The sequence below is a fragment of the Ammospiza caudacuta genome, chromosome 1 (genome assembly GCF_027887145.1).
Source record: "Ammospiza caudacuta isolate bAmmCau1 chromosome 1, bAmmCau1.pri, whole genome shotgun sequence".
Classification (NCBI taxonomy): domain Eukaryota; kingdom Metazoa; phylum Chordata; class Aves; order Passeriformes; family Passerellidae; genus Ammospiza; species Ammospiza caudacuta.
This window is the reverse complement of record NC_080593.1, coordinates 5140082-5161206: the sequence shown is the minus strand read 5'-3', so window position 1 is coordinate 5161206 and position 21125 is coordinate 5140082. Positions and strand designations below refer to the sequence as shown.

Genomic DNA, 21125 nt, shown 5'->3' with positions numbered 1-21125 from the left:
GGTGTATCCACCTCCGCTCTGGACCGGGCTTTAGGGGAGACTGAGAAGTGGAAAAACTTCAGATGCCTTTCAGGTGGGAAGGCTGCAGCCTGAGAAAGAAAAAATCCCTGAGGAAAAAAAAAAATAATAGACATTCCAGCGCTGGGTTTCCTGCATTTTTTGATTTCCAGTAAAACACCACGGATCAGGGCAGGCAGGGCGCTCCTCCTCCATCAATTCTGCAGCAGAATGGAGGCTTTCTCCTGGCTCCTGCATTTCACTGATATCCTGGGGCTGGTGCTGCACTGCCAAAGCCTTGGCACACCAGGCACACAATGCATGCTCACACAAAATGCTCCCCTTCTCGTCAGGCACAAGCTTTCCTGCCTTTCTGGGCCAATTTCTTATTGTTCCAGTGAAACTTACTGGCACTGTCCAGCTCCTAGCTTGGTTTTTCCATCCATGTAATATTGTAAAAATGATGTTTAATACCCAGATTGGTTTTCAATGCTCAGCACACAGACATTGCTACTTTTAGTAGCTGGAAGGGTCCTTGATGGGTTTTGTCACCTCTGCTGTAAGACAAAAAGGAACAAACTTTTTAGCAGGGCCTGTTGCAGTGGGACAAGGGGCAGTGACTTTAAACTGAAGGACTGCCAGTTTAGATGAGATATCAGACAGAATTTTTTTATCATAAGGGTGGTGAGGCACTGGCACAGGTTGCCCAGAGAGGTGGTGATGCCCCATTCCTGCAAATATTAAAGGCCAGGTTGGATGGGGCTCTGGCAAACTGGTTTGGTTGAAGCTGTCCCTGGTCATTGCAGAGGAGTTGGGCTGAATGGCCTTTAAAGGTCCCTTTCAACCCAAACTATTTTATAATTCTGTGATCATCATCACAACTGTGAACATAAACTAACTTTTGGCTTTTTACAGAAAACTAATTTCAACTCCAGTTTGTGTATTGATGCCCTACAGATTTCATCTTTCTGGTCATGTAGCCTCTCAGATATATAATTTTCTCCTTGCTAGAGTTGAAGCCAGAGTTGCTCTTTCAGCCCAGCCATGCAGAGACATTTGCTGTCACAGTTTAGCTGTGTTCAGGGCCGTGGCATTTGTTGCCATGTTTATGGTTTAAGGCTCTTTAAGGCACCATAAACCTCTGTGTGTAAGAGCAGTGGCTGCCAGGGCTGGTGCAGACAATGGCACCAAATGTGCCTGGGGAGCTGCCTGGTACAGCCTGGGCTGAGGGAAGCCCATCAATGCCTGTTTTATTGCCCATGTCCTCGAGCAGAATGCCTGACCTTGTTCCACTGCAGAATTTGCCTGCTGTTCTCTCTTCATGGAAACACTTCCAGGCTTATTGAAGGGACCTCACTCTATCAAACTGCAGCTGATTACTTAACTAAATACAAGGCAGTTTCCTCTCCAACAAACAAAGGCAGGCACTGCACTTGATCTCCAGGGGTTTCTCCTGGCAGCTTTGCTTTGGAGAAAAGATGTGAAGACCCTGCAGTGGAGGAAGGAGCAGTGATTTCAAACCCTCCAAGTGGAGCAAGCTTTTAATAATAGTTGTTTTCAAACCACAAGCTAAATTCCAGTCTAAACCACACCAGCAGGTTTTCCTAAGTGATCCCGTGTGCTATCCTGTATCTCCACCCCGTCACTGAGCCATTTCAAATTCAGCTCTGAGGTCACTTTGAAGTCAAGTAGCTGAAGGCCCAGTTTTAACAGGTGAATTCTGGTTCTCACAGGGTGTTTACTGAAACCAGCTTTCACTCTGCAAACACACTTCTCATCCCAGCAGCCTGCCCCTCCACAGAAACTCTGTGCTGCTCTCTAACTTCCTTCACTGAAAATAGCCCCCAGATTTTAAGCTCCAGGAAACAAGAAAAGAGTTTATCTCCAAGACAAGTTTTTTTCTTCTTACACATTTCTTCTAAGTTTATGATTTTTTTAGTGTATAAATTGAAAGCCATTTAACCCTCTCTGTAACAAATTAATTGCTACCTGCTTCCAATCTAATATAAAAATCAATGCTTGAGAAATAATTATAACAAGATCTTGATTAGCACATACCTGAACCATTTAATAATCAGCCCTTGCTCTGCTCTGGTTTCCAATAATGCTGTCTTAATACCTCTTTGTCTTTACAGGAGCCAGTGAAAGACACTTCACATGCCTACACCTCTTTTCACCCTGGGAAAGTCACAGCTTCTGAGGACAGAAAGGTTTTCCCACCAGCCTCTTCTGTGCAGGGTAAATCTCCATCATAAAACATTTTCTAAGCAGCTGATCAGCACAGGGATGAGAATGTGTTTCAGAGCTTTTTCCCTGGTTCTTCCAAGTGCAAAATGAGCCTGGTGGAAGCAGCCAGACCCTGCTGGACAAGTGGATACATCTGGCCTGACTCTTCTGCAGCTAGCTGAGGAAGGGTGGCCAAGGACTTAAATACACTGTGTGTGTTTAACACCATTTTGACATTTTAATATTCAACAAAACTCTTCTAGAAAAAACTCAGTCTGCTCATTACTGACACACCCTCAGAAGGAGATTGAAGTGCCCAGGGACACATGGGACTTGTCTGCTGCAACAGCAAGTGGCAGGGAGGGCTGGCCATGGCAGGGCTGAGCACAGAAAGCAGTTTTGGAGGTGCTCCCATGGATATTCTCTCAGCTGGGAGTGTTTGGTCCCAATTTACAGCTGGCAAACTTTGAAGAAATCAAATAAAACTTCTTTTGTAATGTTACAGTAAGAGGAGTTCTCTTAAAAGGCAATGAGAAGAGAAACTCTAGGAATAGAAAGATAGGATTGGATAAGATTTCATTCATTTCTTGCCATCTGGGAATAAAATTTGTGAGGGAATACTGTTCTTATCCTTAAAACTGGCCAATATCTACTGGAACCAGCAAAGCAGAGGGCAGGCAAGGTTTATGGTTCACATTAGCAGATTCTAGTGACATGAGTTTACAATAATGGTCTAATAGTTCAGTGTAACAGTGACTCATGGCTTATTACTGTGGTGATAGGAATGTAAAGAGATCTCATTTGAAAAAAATATATTTGGATAGTTCACATCCTTTCCTCCCTACTCATGAATTCCTGTGCCATTGACTGCTAGCTGCTAAAAATAGGATCCTTTTTGTGTATCTAAAGGAAAACCTGGAATCAGAGACAGTGGGAGGGCACCAAGGTCCTTGCACACAGGACCTTCAGGAAATATTTGTACTGAAAGCCCTCTGAGAGTGCAGGAATGTTTTTAAAAAATGGGAACAATCTAAGAAGGCATCTTAGAAAGAAGAAGGAGAGGAATTAATGAATCACAGCAGTTCCCAGCTCTGGTATTTTGCACCACAGGGGTGGGAGTTACAGGACCAAGCTGCAGCTTTGTCTTGGAGAAGCTGTTCCACTTCAGCAGCAGGAAACTCCAGGGAACAGCCCAGGAACAGCACTGTATGCTGAGGAGGAGCCACAAGAGGAGACTCACTGGGAGTCATTTGAAGTTGTACAAGTCCCTTAAGGACAGCAGCAGAAAAGAGGATCTGGGAAGACATGAGGAAGGTATCTGCAAACAAAATGGATTATCACCACCACCCCTTCAAAAAAAGAAAAAAACCCACGTGGCACCTCAGAAACAAACTGCTGAAGTGTGAAATCATGCAGCAGGGAAAGCTGTCACAGAGAATCAGAAATTTATTTAATAGACACAAATTGACTGCTGCATGATTTGTGCAGAGTGCTGCTTGCTGAGAGGGAGAGAGATCCACAGCTCTGGAGAGCTGAGCAGAGGCAACACCAGGCAAAAGGTGTGGAAAGGAAAAATAAAGCAAAAATGTTGTCGTTGGTAATTGTACGTGTACTGAATGCTTCCTCTTCAGCAGGGAACAATTAAAATCGATGGCAGGATGCAAGGTAACAAAAGGAAATGACTGATCAATATGCATGTCTTGGAGCTGAAGACAAGCCCTTCTGCCAAGAGCAGCATGCTGATGAGGGAGATTCTGAGAGGGAAGCTGAAAAACTTCCACTCCTGATGCTCAAAAACACAACACAGCTGAGCAGATGCCAGGTGCAGTGCTAGCAGAGGTGAAGGCACCAAGGAGTCTAGAGAATAACTGGTAGGAAAAGCAGGGAATATTAATTTGAAGACTAAATAGATTTAAAGTAAAAAATGTGATGCTTGTCTTCTTTGCCTTTCTAAAGATCTCAAAAGGCCTTTACATTGTGGTCTTTACATACCTGTGCAAGGTATTGGAGATACTGAGACTGATATTGTAAGGCCAATGTCCAGTTTATTCCTTGGCTCAAAGCACTTGAAATCTCATTTCCCTGTATATTTCACTGGGTGGGTCTCTGTTAAGTGCTACCAAAAATCAAACACTAAATCTTTCATGATTCAGTAGTTTTAAATCTGTCACCCAGATTTCTGAATACTTTTGAAAATGTTGCTGTAAAGCTGACTGCAGGGTCTGCCATGGCCCCACAGTGGGACAGGGAAAAGCATGTGGAACTCCAGGTTTGCTTTCCCAGTTTTTCACCTCCTGAGTGGTATTTGTTCCTGAGGCCTCAGAAATGGCACATGAACAGTTAAACACCTCAGGTCTTGCAGCTCATACATCTCATTCTGCTGACACAGCTGAAGATCAGAGCCAGAAAAATGCTGCAAAAACTTTGTGAAAGTTCACTTCATGGTAACCCCACATTTGCCTGAACACATTCCCCATGAATTCCTGACTAGCACCCTAAACAGTGGATAAAGACCTATTTTATCACCTCATGACTTTGATTTCATTCAGAAACCATAGAAAATTGCAGCATTGAGCCTCCATGTTCTCACTGGGCTTGAAGCAGGGGTTCTCCTCAAGATCCTGCATCTTGTCCCCCACTGCCTGCTCTGCAGAGCCCTGCTGCTCTCTTGGCACAGGTGGATAAGCAGCCACTCCCCTGAGGAGCCAGCAGGAGCCAGTGCATCTTTCCCTGGAGGCTGGCACCCAGCCAGACACTGCTTTACTCTTTCCTTGTGGAAATGCATGGAAGGACTGAGAGCTGTGCAAAATCTGTCTGCTCAGGGATGGTTTGGATGTTGAGGAAATGCTGGCATGTTCCTCCCAGTGCCTCTGTGCTCCCAGCCATCTGCCACCTGCCTCCTCACTGGGGGTTCTCTGTGTTTGCTGGGAAGGGGAGGCTTGGAAGCACAGGATGGAACAGCTGTGCTGTCCTTGGGCTCAGCTGGACACACTGCACGTTGTCCTGCTCTCCAAGGCACTGGGAAAGTGCAGGAAAAAGTTCCAAGCAACCTTTTGTATTGCCATAGTTAAGTGTTTCATGGACAGTACAGCTCATTCTGTCCTTCCAGTCCAGCCCCAACAAAACCCACCCTAAGCAAGACTGGGAATTGGGGAAATGGGAATCAAAACCCCTCCACTGGCTGTGAGGCAGGAGGAACGCTGTGACGGCGGTCACAAGGGTTTTGCAGGTGAAGAGAGAGGTGAGAATGTTGACCTCATGTTCAGAAGGCTTGATTTATTATTTTATGATATATATACTACATTATAACTATACTAAAAAGAAATAGAAAGAGAAGTTCTCAGAAGGCTAGCTAAGCTAAGAACAAAAAAGAATGAATAACAAAGATCTGTCTCTCGGCAGAGAGCAAGACCCAGCTCTGCCATGAGTAGTCAGTAAATCCAAACATCTACAAGAGACTAATCATGGATGCACCTGCTGCATTCCACAGCAGCAGATAACCATTGTTTACACTTTGTTGCTGAAACTTCTCAGCTTCAACAGGAAAAATCCTAACGAAAGGATTTTAATGAAAAGATGTCTGTGACAAAACTCCATGAGCAGCTGGTACAGCCTTCATGCTCTGAACTGCAGGGATGCACCCCCTGCCTTTGTAGAAACCATCTACCCAGCTGAGAGGGAAGGATCAAGATGGGCAAGGACAGCCCCAACCTCTGCCATGGCATGAGCAGCTGTATCAGTGGGATCAGGGCGAGGAAAAGGCACTGCTAAGCTGGCTTCTGCTGCAGAACAGAAAATGCATTGTTAGTAAATCAGACTTTGGAACTGCTTAAGATTTAAACACAGCTTCAATTAATTAACCTTTCACAGCACGGCACAGCCCCAGAGTGAATACAACACTATTCAGTCCCCTGACTGCAGATTTTGTTGCAAAATAAACAAGTTTTTCCAGGGCTGGGCTTGATAGTGCTGATCAAGAGGTTGGGTTGGGTTCAAAGTCATCTCAAAGTCCTAGTGGGGATACAAAAATGGCTGTAACACCTAGAGAAAATTACCTTTAGTGAAATATTTGTACACAGCACATGTTGTAAAGCCCCAAATGGTGTGACAGAGGTGCTCTTTTTAATAAATTCTATGAGAATGTTTCCCAGAAGTGTGAACCTTGTGGGGTTTGTTTTTTATTGCCTTATTAAAATCTGTTTCCAGGATGCTCAAGCAACATTTTCCCAGCTATTTTTTATGCATAATTACTCTTTCTTCCCTATGCTAATTTTATTCCTGTAAATGTGCCCTCTGGACCAAGCAGTGCCTCCCCCATGGTAACACAACCAATTTCACATTGGTGAAAATGAAGGATGGAATTTGATCCATCGAGGTCAATATTTGACCTCTCAGCCTTTCTTCCTGAAGCTGAGAACATTCAGCAGTTTCACCAGGTAAATGCTGTCCTGCAGGAAATGAGGAAATGGCACCAAAGTAAAACAGAGGACTGGGAATATTTCTTCAGCACAAGGGGAATGACAGCTGGGAAAGAGCTGCTGCTTGTGGACCCTTCAAACCCCCCTGAATCAGAGCTCAGGCTCAAATACAGGCAAGGATCATTAACTGCTCCAAAGCACAGAGCAGGGCAGTGTGTGAAGCTGCACTGGGAGTGATGGGATACCAGCACTGCCAGGGAATGGGACCCTCCTGGCAGGCTGCTGTTGCCAGCAGCTTCCATCTAGAATAATCCATCCAGGGATGGCTTCCATCCTGCTGTCCATATGTTCATAGCAGCCATAGCAGGGACACAACTTCATAGGCTTTATAGGGAACGTGGCCCTGCAAGTGCTGAGGGTGTGGCCCCTCCCATGGGGAAAAGCAGCTCAGCCTCAGCCTCCAGGAATTCCTTCCAACCAACACTTCCATGATGCATGATCCTTCTTCTTTTCCTGTGGCAGGGCCTTGGCCTGACAGCTGCTGGGGGTCTGAGTTACTTCCCTGCCTTGGACTGACTGCAAGCCAAAGGAAATAAAACTGGCAGAATCCCCCAGATAGATCACTGCACTGCCATAATCCCTGCTGGGGCCTTCAGGAAGGGTGTGGAGCAGGAGCAGCATCCCAACAGAGCCCTGGCTCCATCCCCTCCAGCCTGATGGGCACCAGGGCTGAAGAAATCCAGGATGGCAACACAGATCACAAAACAAAAAACGAGACCTGGAGAGGAACCACATGTCTGAAGTACAATTCCTTGATACATTTTCCTCCTGGCATGACATAACTCTATATCTCTCTCTCCCAGGCACACCCAACCACCCCCTCTGATGCTCTGATGAAGTTACTTAGCCAAAACATGAAAATAAAGAACTATCCCATGTCTTTCCTTCCTTAAACTTCATTTTGAGACACAGTTTTGTTCTTCAATGCCCACAAAGCAGATTCCACCTGCTGGGTTTTCATTCTTTATTTTAAAATGTTTTCACAAGTAGCAAAAGTTTGGATTTTTGAGGAGAAAAACAGAAATATTGTCTATTTTCAGAATGCCTATAAACACAGATGCTTTCCCCCTTTGTATCAGGACACAAAATTATAAATATATATATGTCTGTATATAAAAATAAATGAGATTCAACTAAGACAATTTCAGTGAGGGACAAAGACAAAATAAAAGAACCCTTGTAACATCACAATTTTAAAAATCCCTTTTTTAAAGGTGTCCAAAAATTTTGACCTTCCACTGAACATGAAAGAGGGGGAGGAGCACCCAAAATGCCACTGAAATGGGCAAAAGGTTCACAACAACTGCATTTTGTATCATTCACAATGTCACACTTGAAGTTATTGTGACAATGCAGATATGAAAGTGTCAGAAGTGCATAAACTCTGGGGTTTACATAGAAGAGGATACATATTTAAAGCATATTTTATATTTTAGGGCTGTTACCTCACTTTACCCCCAAATAATTATTTTAGCCTGTAACATAAATAGTTACTTGTAATAAAGCAACAACCCTATAACAGCAAGACCTTCCCAGCATCCAAGCCAAGCAGAGAGAAAAGCCAGGGCACCACAAGCAGGGTGCTAACAAGGTCCCAACATCTTTCACCACTAACTGGAATATAGCATTTATCTATTTGAACTCAAAAAATTTAGAAATCCAGCTCCTCTGTTTGCTTTCCCTTATAGAACCAGAACTTTCCCTGCTGGGCGATCACCAAACCATTTATTACAAATAGTGGATTGTTTTCCTCTCACATGCAACACACCAAGTCCCAAACCATCAGGACTCTGCAGACACTGCATGAGGGTAAAGCTGCCAAAATTCTCACTGTTTTTGGTATACCTTGCTCAGAAGAGGGAGCAAGGGGAAGAGGAGGAGAACCCACCTGTGTTTTTTCCATGTCAGTGCCCTGCTGGCCCATCCCAGCTATGCCACCATCATATTTTCTGAAAAATCCTCTTTGCCCAGGATTTTTCTCTTGAGAAGCTGAGAAGCCTCAGAAAAGAATGAAAACAAGAATTATCTGATTGCTTTGGAAGATGGTCTGGAAATCGTTTACCAACAGGTGAATGTTTGATTGGTTCCATGTGAATTGTTTTTAATTAATGACCAATCACCATCAGCTGTGTCAGACTGAGGAGTCAGTCACAAGTTTTTATTGTCGTTCTTGTTGAGCCTTCTGATGTATCCTTTCTCTATTTCTTTAGTATAGTTTTAGTATAGCATTCTTTAATATAATATCATTAAATAATAAATCAGCTTTTTGAGAACATGGAGTCAGATTCTCATCTCTGCCCTGGTCCTGGGGCCCTCACTAACACCTCACACCGCAGTCCCTCGCAGGGAGCAGCGTGGGCCATGGCCTCCCTCTAGCGTCCAGCACGGGCTCCTCTGCCCCGGCTCCCCTGAAGGAGCCACCCGAGCCCTTCCAGCTCTCCAGGCAGGAGCAATCTGCTTCGGTCCTGCGAGTATTGACCCATAATTGATGTTTATAGGCTCTCCGGAGTATGAGAATTCACTGAGCCCCCGGGGATCAAGCAGCCTCCTGAACCTCTTCTGTAATTAACATTTAACGATTATGCAGAAAGCCAGAGGCAAGCAGCTGACTCCACTTCTGCAGGAGAGGCCCCAGGGAAATAGGACTCACTCAGAAACCCCTCATCAGCTTAACTTTCCTCCTCCCGTGCCCACAGACTTCTCACCTGTTCTAGCAAGACAGGAAGGTGCAAATGTCACCTTGGCACGATGGCAGCAGTTACTTTTGTAGAAGAAACACCCAGCTCCTGGGTCTATCCAAAAATGGCTCCTGATGCCAACATGATGTGCATGAATGAGGAACCAGCAGCAGCACCTGGACAGGATTTGGCAGCATCCCTGCCAAGGGATCATTTACTGACAGGGAGTGTGAGGGAGGGACAGGAGCCCATTTCTGTCTCAGCCCTGGTAATGCTTTAAAACACAGCGAAAATTGAAAAAATAAAATCACATCCAGATGCAACCTTAAAAATGTAAACTAGTAAAACATTAAGCTGTAAAATCAACATTAGTCAGTGGCTGAAGTAAAGAACAAAGGGGCAGAGTTCAAGCAACTGCAGACACATAAGCGAGATTCCTCTCTTCCCCAATTTAAAAAGTCAATATTTACTGTAAATCTGTTTAATTCACCAATGGATTGCTTTAAACACTCCTTTGGGTAGAACTCCTGACCTCCACCCTGAAGCACTGATGAGATCCACTTGCCACGGGCAGGATTCAAGGCCAAATCTAACAAGCAGAGCAGTCCTGACATTGCTCTGAGCCTCAGTCACAGAAATACAGTAATTATTGTGGCGGTTAACTAAATTAGGCTCTTTCCTAGTAATGTAACATTCACTTCCATATTTTAAACAGCCCAAATGTCAATTTAATACACTCCTTATTCAGTGTTTAGCCCTGTGCTTTTGAGGCATCCCAAAAGCTGCTGTGTTTTGGAAGGTTTTTAAAGGTGAAAGAATTTGAGATCTGGACCCACTGAGGCGCAGACCTTGGTCAAGTCAATGAGCAACAGCAGCCCCTGCTTTGTATAGTAAGACTGTCACTGAAAAGATGTATTTTAAGACAGAATTTCTCCTGAAGGAGAAAACAAAAATTTAGTAAAATCTGGGAATATGAAATGCTGGTAGAAGGTCACTGAATCAAATGTGACCTGAATGGAGACAGACCTGTGCAATATGTGCATAAGCCTTGATGTTACTGTAGCTTTAAAACATTGACAAAACCTGCAGTTTGAGGCTCTGAGGTCTTGCTAATTCTTACAACAGAGTCTTCCTGTATCAGATTAGATGTGTATTTTTATGAAAGTGCTTACTCCACAAATGCTGGATGCTGCTGCTCAGTGACTTAACCTGGAACACCAACACAGTTGTTTTATTTCCCCTCAGAGTTCTAAGAAGTGCTGGAGAGAGTTCTTTGTTCCCAGTCACAGGCTCCAAGCAAGGATCCAGGTTCTGAAGTGGTGGAAGGCCCCGTGTCAAGCACACCCCTGGTCCAAAGGCACAGCCAGGACAGGTTACAAGAGCACCCAGCTCTCAGGACTCTGCATCAGGGCAGCATGAGGGATTTTGCCAGTCTGGTCCAGAACCATTTTTTGGTGCAAGGATTGGTGTAGTCACAAATGGTAATGAACCGTAAGATACTCGGGAACTCGTTCTTCATGGACCTGTACTTGACTGGAATCAGCCGCTTGTGCCGAGCACCTGAAAGGGAGATCCCACAGAGAGGTCACACAGAGAGTCACACAGAGAGGTCACACAGAGAGGGTCAAACAGAGGGGTCACACAGAGAGGGTCACACAGAGAGGGTCACACAGAGATGTCACACAGAGAGGGTCACACAGAGAGGTCACACAGAGAGAGTGACACAGAGGGGGGGTCACACAGAGAGGGTCACACAGAGGGGGTCACACAGAGGGGGTCACACAGAGAGGGTCACACAGAGGGGTCACACAGAGGGGTCACACAGAGGGGGTCACACAGAGAGGGTCACACAGAGAGGGTCACACAAAGGGGGTCACACAGAGAGGGAGGCACACAGAGAGGTCACACAGAGAGGTCACACAGAGGGGGTCACACAGAGGGGGGGGTCACACAGAGAGGTCACACAGAGGGGGTCACACAGAGAGGTCACACAGAGAGGGTCACACAGAGCCACAGGCAGAGCCCACATCCATTCCCTCCCCATCACAGCACACACATCACAAAAGCCAGCTTTGCTCCTGACTGTGGCATGCCATGAACTCTCTGCTCTTGGTCAATCCCCAAATCCCCAGCCCTGGAAATAGCAGTAACTACTCACCATAGAGTTAGCCCTCGTGGGGGGAAAAACAGACTCCCCCTGGACTTCTGTGTCACAACTTCCCCTGGTTTCTCCTTCCCCTGTCCCCTCACTGGCTTAGCATCCCTGGAAGCCACCCCCTTCCCCTGGAGGCCAGTCCCCTCTGCCCAGCCCTTAGCTCTGCCTCCCACCCCTTCCTCTTCTTAAGCTGCCTGCTCCACCTGGTTCTTCCTCTTTCTCACAGGTTTCCCCTTCAGCTGCATGAGACTCTGCTGAAATAAAACCTTGCAAAAGAGCCTTTCTTGCATTGTGGTGAGTGTTGAGTGCAGGTTTGACTGTGTTGCCTGAATGTTAACTCAACTTGCTTTTCACCAGGAGAGGTTTGTTGGGGACAAGAAATTGGCAGCAGCACCTACCATTCTAACACCAGCATTTTTACCTGACTGGGCATCACCTGATTATACTGCAACCAGTTCTCACTCTGGAGAGCAAGTCTCTTACTCCTGATTTATTAAAGCTGCAGATGTTCCCCAAGGAATCCCCCTGCTAACATGGACTGCTGGTTTTGAGACACCATGAGGTGAGAGCACCCTCCCTGTGACTGCTGCTGCTTGAAGGAGCAGCTCTTCTACAGAGAAGTTTCTTCTCTTGTAGCTCTCCACAGGGACACCTGCCACCACCTGCACTGAGACAGGGATGAGGCAAATAACCAACATTTCATAACTGCAGCAGATGCTGAGTAATCTATAGGGCTCCCAGAACCTGCCACCAAACCCTTCTGTGCATCACTAACACCCCACACAAACAGTAATGCTGTGACTTCTCTAAGCCTGTACTTCCACCTGTGTTCCCACTGGCAGAGCTCAGGGCACTCCACACAGATGGAGCTTCTTTTCCTGTTCTTATGGAAGGTGTGATGCCCACAAAAAACTGTTGAAGAACTAAAAGGACTTTTCTACATATCTTGATGACTGGGGGCTGATACCAAGTCCTGGGAGTGTTCAATGGATTAACTGATATCATATGAAATTAGTGTGTCAAGGAAGAGGAAGTGAATTCCTGTCTCTGCCACCAGCTTCTGGCCTAACCTCTGGCATATCCTTTATAATATCATGTCAGATGCCTCATCTAGAAGAGAGACTTTATATCCAGATACTCTTCCACATATCCTCCATACTATTAGGATATTTTCTATATATCCTCCATACTATTAGGATATTTTCTACATATCCTCCATACTATTAGGCTGGGCTGCACTTACTCCCCAGCAACACAGGCAACTGTAGAACGACTACTGGCTAGAAAACAGCAATCACAACAGACCTGGCAGAAGTAAATTGGTGGCTTTTCAATTCAGAACAAAATATGTAAAAAATTTCCCAACCTAAGTTGAACATTCATTCCGTATTTTGTTTACCTATCCACTATACTCAAGGATCCCTACAAGAATCATAAAATGGAATGGGTTGAGTTGGAAGAGGCCCTGAAGATCATCCAGTTCCAACCCCCCTGCTATGGGCAGGGACACCTTCTAGACCAGGTTACTCAGAGCCCCACCCAGCCTGGCCTTGAAATCTGCATGTTCATTACCTGTCACCTAATTCCCAGCTTTACTCACATCCTGGATTTATTATACTACTTTTTCTGTGGATCTGGAAGCCCTTCACAAGCCTGACATGCAGCTCTGACATTTCTGGAGCAAGCAGCATTATCCCACTGACAACTGGAGCAGTGCAGCACAGGCAGCTTCTTGCTTGCAGCCACATGAAGAAGGTCAAGAGCAGGGCAAGGGACCCAGCCCAAGCCCCTGCTTGCACAACCAAATTATGAAGCCCCTGTTAGTTCTAGTGGTACAGTGCCCACTGACCTCAGCTGAAGGTTTAGGTGTCATTGTAATAAAAAGGATAATGTGCAATTGTAAATGGAATATTTCTATGATCTTACCTGGGGAAAGACTAAGAGCAAATTTGGTCTGGAAATCACATTCTTCACTTTCCAGGTAATCATCAGAAACGACAACCACCATCCTCCGACACCTGCAGATTAAGGAGGGGAGAAGACAAATAAAATGTCAAATGAGATGGTTTTCATTCCCACAAACAGAAGCATTCCCACACACAGAGCAAAAACCACTGCTCTGAGGTGCTCCAGTGGAGAAGGACCTGGCTGTGTTCCAGCAGGAATTAACTGCAGAGCAGGAACACCTGACAGACACATAGTGATGTTACACAGAAAAACTTGATTACAGACACACACTCATGTACCAAAAAATGATGAACAGTGAAGTCCAGTCTGGACTTCACTGTGCAACCTTTATGTGATCCTGTGTCTATAAATGACACACAAGGCAAAGAAAAGCAATTGAACATAAGTAGCATCACCACAGTGGCACCTCCCTCATGAACACAATGAAGGGACACACTGGGGAAAGCCTGAGCCAAGAGCATAAAGCAAAGCCCATTAAGACATTCTTGTGGATTTCTGCTGTTTCACTGGCACCACGCTGCAGACATCCCTGTAAAATGAATGTGATGTTCCACTGCACTCACAGCTGGCCCCAACAGCCACGGTTCACTTACCTCCTCTCTATGAGTTCTCCACTGATGGAATACACACAGGCTCCTGGCAAGACGTCCCGATCAAATACACAGAGCTTCAGTTTGAACTCTGTTTGCTCCAGCTCCCTGATCATCTCCTGGACAAACTGGAGGTCTTTCTGACAGTAGCAGATGAAGGCATCAAATATCTCTGTTCCACTCCCTGAAACCATTAAAAAATGTAGCTGTCATCTTCTACTATAAATGAAGTTCACTCCTGTAGTGAACTTCCAAGAGCTCCCACAGACTTTAACTCAGAGAATCAGGAGTCTGACAGAAAAGCTCTGGCCACACTATAAAGGTAATTTAGCCTTTTATTAGATGAGCTGCCCTTCAGCCCAGACTCCTGCCCTTAACAGAGCAGCCAGGAGGTAACACACACTCATCAGTGCCCTGGCTGCTTTCACTGGCCAGGCTGTTCACACACACCCACATTGCCTGGCAGGGGTCAGGGAAAGGAGCTGAGGTGCAGACAGGAAAAATCTGAGGAGGCAGCAACATCCAGCTATGGGAATCTGAGTGGAGCTGGAGGGAGCAGAGTACCCCAGGGGATGCAACTCAGAGCCCTGACACTCTGGGATTTCACTGACAGTTTCACATCTATAATATCCTTGTGGTCTGGGTCCTTTTTCCCTAGTTCAGGTCACAGAGATTCAAACTTCCCAAGCAAAACAGCATTCAGCAATGTCCTGCCATCTGCTGTCCATGGAGCTGTGGAGTGAGCTTTGAAATTTGGAACCTGTCATTTTTATGGCTGATGTCAAACCTGGGTACCTGCAGTCATTTCCTAATGGGCCTGTTTTCCAATTACATAAATGGCTGGCAGCTCTTATTTAGCAGTTATCCAAATATTAAAGTGCTGCATTTGAAGGGCAATGTTTCTCATAATTAAGTGCCTTAGTACTGCTGGATAGTTTCCAATTGTGTTATTTTTTTCCATATCAATGTCACTACAGATAAATTCAATTTTTTATGCCAGTTAAAGCCTACCACAGTGAAAAAATAGGTCAGGCTCTAAAAGCTGCTGAGGAAAGTATCAACCCAGCAGGCAGATTCAGCCCAAGAAGCAACCAGTGAAGCAGAAGGGGGATATCTGCCAGGTCAGGCAAACTGAGGGTACTGCTGCAGGGGCATGCTGCTAACTTGGGGGTCACATCAGGCAAAGCTGCCATGTACAAACACCAGAATATTGGTCTGGGGACATTTGGGGATGGTTGGTGATGTCCACACATGCAGCAAAGGTGGCCAGCACACACATGTGCACACACCTGGCTGCACATGCAGGGCTGCACACACACAGAACACATTTCCTCTCTCCACCCACTGCACACCTACTTCAAACCCACTTCCTTTTCATTCAAGGTGGTTCCACCTGCCCAAGACAGGGCAGGGAAATCACCTCTGACACCCTTCCCCCTGGGTTCCAACCCCTTGAGCTTTCAGCAGCTGCTGCTCTGGGCCAGGCTGGGCTAAGGGACACATTTCTGTGAAGTCCCTTCCCATGTGTGTCCAGTGGCTCTGTGCCAGCCTACTCCTGTGTGAAGTGTTTCCCAGGGTTGCTTCCCCTCTCTGCTCTTAGAAACAGGAAAAATGAAGAAAGCATTCTGGCCTGGAGTATGAAAACTTGTGGGAACTATGAAAGCAAACAGGTTTTCTGCACTTCCCATGGGGGAAGGTGACTCCAACAAGAGGTATGAGGCAGCAGTGGAAGCAGGGGCTCTTACCATAAGGATCATCCCTGGTGGTGATGCCCATCAGCTCTGATGTCTTTGGCACACTGCTGTCCACTGCTGGCACTTGGAGGGGCTGGTTGGCCTCTTCCTGCTTCCTCTGCAAGTACTTCTTACAGTCCTCCTCTGCAAAAACACACAGCCAGGGCAGAGCCCCTGTGACCTGGGTTTGCACTGCTGGAGTTCATAAAGCAGGAATAGCTATTTCATGGATCAAGGATGCTACAGGGAAACCCCCTGTCTGGTTTTTTCAATATGTAAAATTTCTCTCACCTCTTTTTGAATGTCTTGATGCTGCCTCCACCACCTCCTCTAGCAATCAATTCCTGAAGATCACTCTTGATATTTTAAGAAGTACTTTCTTTTGCTTGTTTTATTCTTCCTCCTCCCCTTAGCTCTACTATGTCCCAGTACACCTTTAATACCAGGAATAAGGTACAGAGCAGGTCCCAACTCTGCTATCTGCTCTCATTGTTCTGCATTTTGGAATATTTGAAATCACAAAATAGCTGGGGATGTTTTCATGGTGTCAGTCTTTCTGTCCATGTAAAAAAGCCATAAGACAAGACAAAATGGCCTCAAGCTGCACCAGGGGAGGTTTAGATTGGATATTAAGGAACAATTCTTCACTGAAGGGTGGTCAAGCACTGGAACAGACTGCCCAGGGCTATGGTGGAGTCAGCATCCCTGGAGGGATCCAAAAGATGTGCAGATGTGGCCCTTGGGGACAGGGCTTAGAGGTGGCCTTGGCAGTGCTGGGTTCATGATCCTGCAGGTCTTTTGTGACCTTAGCAATTCTCTGCAGACACACAAGAGCTGATTCACACCCCAGCCTTTGCCAGCCAGGACAACTGCAGGTGACAATGGCTGTTCACACTCACCACACACAGCAGGACCAGGTGAAATTTTAAGGAGCCCCTGAAGCAGCTTTTATGTTGTGCTACAGCAACAGGGATCTTCTTATCCCAAGCAGAGTAGAAAAAGAAACCCACCCTGAGATAACTGAAGGGCAAAGACCTGTCACAGTCACTGCTGTGAACTGCCCAGTCAGGTCAGTTCACAGTGCCCAGTGGTGGGCACAGATCTATTATAAACAGACATGGTTTAAAAATAAATCATAAATCGAAATGTGAAGCCTTTGGAGAACCAAGAAACTCTGCAGCCTCTGCTACTCTGTAATTACAGAAGAACTGAAAGTAAAAGGAGATTTGAAAAAAGGAATTGTGAAAAGGATGAAGCTCCCTAGAGACTCTTAAGATTACTTAAGATTAAAAAAACCCCAACAAGTGTTAATGAGTACTGACCAGCTGGCACAGGTGACTGTGCAAGAGCAGAGTAAAGGATCCCTTGGAAGGGCAGGATGCTGGTGAGAGCCCAGTGAATTCTCCTGTAACACAGCCTGGCACAAGCAGGTCTGCAGGAGCCCCAGCCTGAGCCCCACCCCCTGCTTCTGTCTCAGCTTTGCATCTTGTTACTGGATTATCTCCAATCTAATAAGGCTCAGATCTGGTCAAAGCTTTTCCTGAGGCTGAGGCATTCCCAATCTGCCTTTCTCCTCCCCTCAGCCTCCCCAGTCCTGCAGAGGGGAGAATCAGCCACATTCCTTACCAGCCACAAGGTTCAGATTTCACATCTCTCCTCACTAAAGCTACAACTCAGATCCCCTGTTGGAGAGGTGTGTCAGCTAAATCAGTATCTTTGAAATCATGATTGAAGTCACTTTGTAATTGCCAACAGGTTCAGCAGTCTCAGAGGAAGGACTGGCACACAGCCACCACCCTAAGTGTGCCTTGATTCCCCTGGGAGCCAGTTTCACAATCCAAAATACTGCTGAATAGGCAAGAAGAGGCAGTTACTTAACAGCATTGCATAGTGCTCAATACAGAAATGTTCATTTCAGTGGATTTGCTCCAAGTGTTCTCTCCTTGCCTCTGATTTGGGGTGGATCAGTCCCCAGCTGGAAACAGCACCTGATTGCACAGGTTAATGAGAGTGAACAAGGATCAGGGATGCTTTGGGACCATCAAGTGAAACTCCTCCAAGCTGTGCTCCTCCACCAAGCACCTAACTAGGCTTTACATTCCTCTGGCAGTCAAACAAATTCCTGAGAAATTGGAAAAAAACAGAATAGAAACATGAAATCTAAAGCACAAAATCAGCAGCATGATGAGAACACAGAGAAAACAGACCCAGTAACCATCAGGCAGGAAAGGAGCACTTTTGTAACAGGTCAGGGAAGAAACAAAAATCACTGAGTTTCAGCAGGACAGAGCACAAATGTATCAAAGCAAAAAGCTTCACCTCCCTGAAGATGATTCTACAGAGAAATAAACTGCTGAGGATGATCAGAGTTAGGCCAGAGCTGCTGGGACATCAATACTGATATTTTCTGATTCTGAGCTGGATCTCACTGAAGAAGTTCCAGTGGTACACAAAGATGCCCCTGGCATCAGGAAATACTGTGCACAAGAGTACATGAAACCTTTTCCTTTTCCTTTCCTTTTCCTTTCCTTTCCTTTTCCAAGAGCTCTCATCACCAGCACCAGGTCACAGGCTCTCAGTGCAGCCCTCAGCCAAAAATCATAGAAGAGGAACAGTCACACTGGTCAGGCTGAATATCCACCAGCCCCAAGCCTCATCCTGTCTCAAGCACTGCACAGAACCAGATGTCCAGGGGAGAACATAAGAATAAAATAAACTTACAGAGATATTTCCCTAAAATTTATCTTTTAGATATAATCTACAAATCTGTTTTCATAATCTCTCTTTTGGACTATTCACAGTTAAGGAATTTCCTGAGCCACAGAGAGTGTTTTTGTTGAACAGCCCTTAGTGGGCCCCTCTTCCAAGAATTTATCTGTCTCTTCTTATCAGCCAGAACCAGCCTGGATGGTCCCAAGGTTTTTGGAAGCTCCCCCAGATTTGCTAGGAATCTCTGATAAGCAGATCACAAATTACACTGATGCTTTTGTATTTCCCAAAACCTGGCCTTCAGACTGTGATCTAAAGTAGGAAGAACAGGACCAAAGGGAAGTGCTCCATCACCTCTTGGTCAGGCTCTCTACAGAGATGGATTTCTACATCTTCCTTTACCTCCATGAGTAACAGGAAGTGAGATTTAATACTTCCTCCTTGCTAACTCAGTAAGCTCTGTTATACAACACAGGCCTTCAGGGAATTCTCTGACTTTGGAAATCCTTCGGCAAAAAATTTCCCCTTCTGATGACAGCTGGGTTCCCTCTGAATTTCTCTGACCACAAGGAATACAAAGAGCCCAAAAAGAAGAAGTTATCAGAACAGCACAAGGGCCTTCATTCTTCTCATTGACCTGTCTCAATTTTTTCAGCTTGCATGGATTTTTTTTCCCTGACATTATCCAGGTCCACACATCCCTCATCTCCCCCAACAAACATCTTCCTATCACACTACATCCACACATGATAATTTTCACACTGTCTCCTGGCTAACCTGGCTAAGAGCATCTTTGGCACAGAGAAACTTTTGAACTGAAGGTTTGGGATAAGCCAGGGCTCCAGGTTATTTTGCAGGGCTCATGGTTAGGATAAACACAGCACACATCTCTCCTGGAAGGCAGGTGAGACTTCTGAGAATCACAGAATGATTTGGGTTGGAAGGGACCTCACAGGACATCTCATCCCAACCTCTGCCATGGGCAGGGACACCTTCCACTAGCCCAGGTTGTTCAGAGCCACATCCAACCTGGCCTTGGACGCTTACAGGGACTCAGGGACAGCCACAGCTTCGCTGGGCAACCTGTGCCAGGGCCTCACAATCCTCACAGGGAAGATTTTCTTCCCAATATCTAATCTAAATCTCTTTTCGTTTAAAATCATTCTCCCTTATCCTATAACCATTCATGAACAAGTCCCTCTCTCCCCTTTTAGGTGCTGGAAGGGGCTCTAAGGTCTCCCTCGAGCCTTCTCTGGCTCAGGCTGAACACCCCCAGCTCTCTCAGCCTGTCTCCATGGCACAGGTGCTCCAGCCTCCGGAGCATCCCACAACAAACACGATGTCACTCCATAATCTGGAAAGGGCTTTCCTTCTCTTTTTTTTTTCTCCGTAACTTCACCTCCGCGGCCAGAGCAGCAAAGACGAACACAAACAGGAAAGACCAACGCAAAGAGCAAGGACCAACACGAAGAGCATCCCTTCCCTCCCGAGGCATCAAGGAGGGCAGGCTCCGGGATTCCCCGGGCTCTCCCCCCGCTCCCAGCTCCTCACCCACGCTGCCGGCCAGGTCCGTCAGGACATCGTCGCGCCCCAAGCGGCGCAGCACGTCGAGGAGCTGCCCCACGGTGGCCCCGCCGGGGCAGCGTCCCGGCCATTCCTCCAGCAGCGTGGCCGTGGGGTCGGGCAGCCCCTCAAGCCGCCGGATCTCCAGGAAGCTGCAGCCCAGCGCCTCCGCCAGCGCCGTCCAGTCCGCGGCCGCGGCCGCCCGCGGGTTGAGGTAGAGGCCGAGGCGGCGGCGCACGCCGTAGTTCAGCGCTACCATGGGCACGGCGTGCAGGTCCAGCGGCGGGACGGGGCTGGCAACGGGGCTGGGGCTGGCACCGGGGTCCGACGGGGACGTGGCCATGGCCATGCTGCGCTCCCAACTTCCCCTTCCCGGCACTTTCGCTTCCCGGCTCGCCCCGCCTCTCCACCGCCCCCAGGGGGCTCTCTCTTCCCGCCCGCCCGCCCGCCCGCCCGCCCGCCCGCCCTCCCGGTGCGGGGCTCTCTGTGCCTGCCCTACCTCCCTCACGATGCGGGGCTCCCTCTCTGCCCCGCCCGCCCTCCCTGCCTCCCTCACGGTGCGGGGCTCACTCCGTCCGTCCGCCCCCCCTCCCTGACGGTGCGGGGCTCTCGCTGCCCGCCCTCCCTCACGGTGCGGGGCTCACTCTCTGCCCGCCCTCCCTGCCTCCCTCACGGTTCGGGGCTCCCTCTCTGCCCTCCCGCCCTCACGGTGCGGGGCCGGACGGGTCGGTATCGGGACCGTGTGGGAGCAGGAGCAGGGCAGTGATGGTTCCCCTGTGCTCCGCACCTCGAGTGCTGTGCCCGGCTCTGGGCTCAAGTCAGGAGGGGCATTCAGGGAGTGGAGAGAGTCCAGAGAAGGAATGGAGCTAGGGAATGGTCTGAAGGACATATCCTATAGAGACTGGCCAAGGGAGCTGGGGGGTGTTTAATGTGGAGAAAATAATGCCATTGGGGATACATTATCACCCTCTAAAAATCCCTCCTCACAGGACATTGTAGGCAGGTTTGGGCTGGCCTCTTCTCCCAGG

At 47.1% G+C, this 21125-nt stretch overlaps 1 protein-coding gene across 1 annotated transcript; it reads right to left on the bottom strand.

Moving 5' to 3' along the window:
- Positions 1–7657: 7657 nt before the first annotated feature.
- On the bottom strand, positions 7658–20459 carry MYD88 (MYD88 innate immune signal transduction adaptor). Its single transcript, XM_058805795.1, has 5 exons — positions 20086–20459; positions 15838–15969; positions 14096–14276; positions 13461–13552; positions 7658–10939 (listed from the first exon to the last, which is right to left on the bottom strand). The coding sequence occupies exons 1-5, from the start codon at positions 20444–20446 to the stop codon at positions 10785–10787; spliced, it is 921 nt and encodes a 306-aa protein (XP_058661778.1). The 5' UTR covers positions 20447–20459; the 3' UTR covers positions 7658–10784.
- Between the last annotated feature and the right edge of the window lie 666 nt (positions 20460–21125).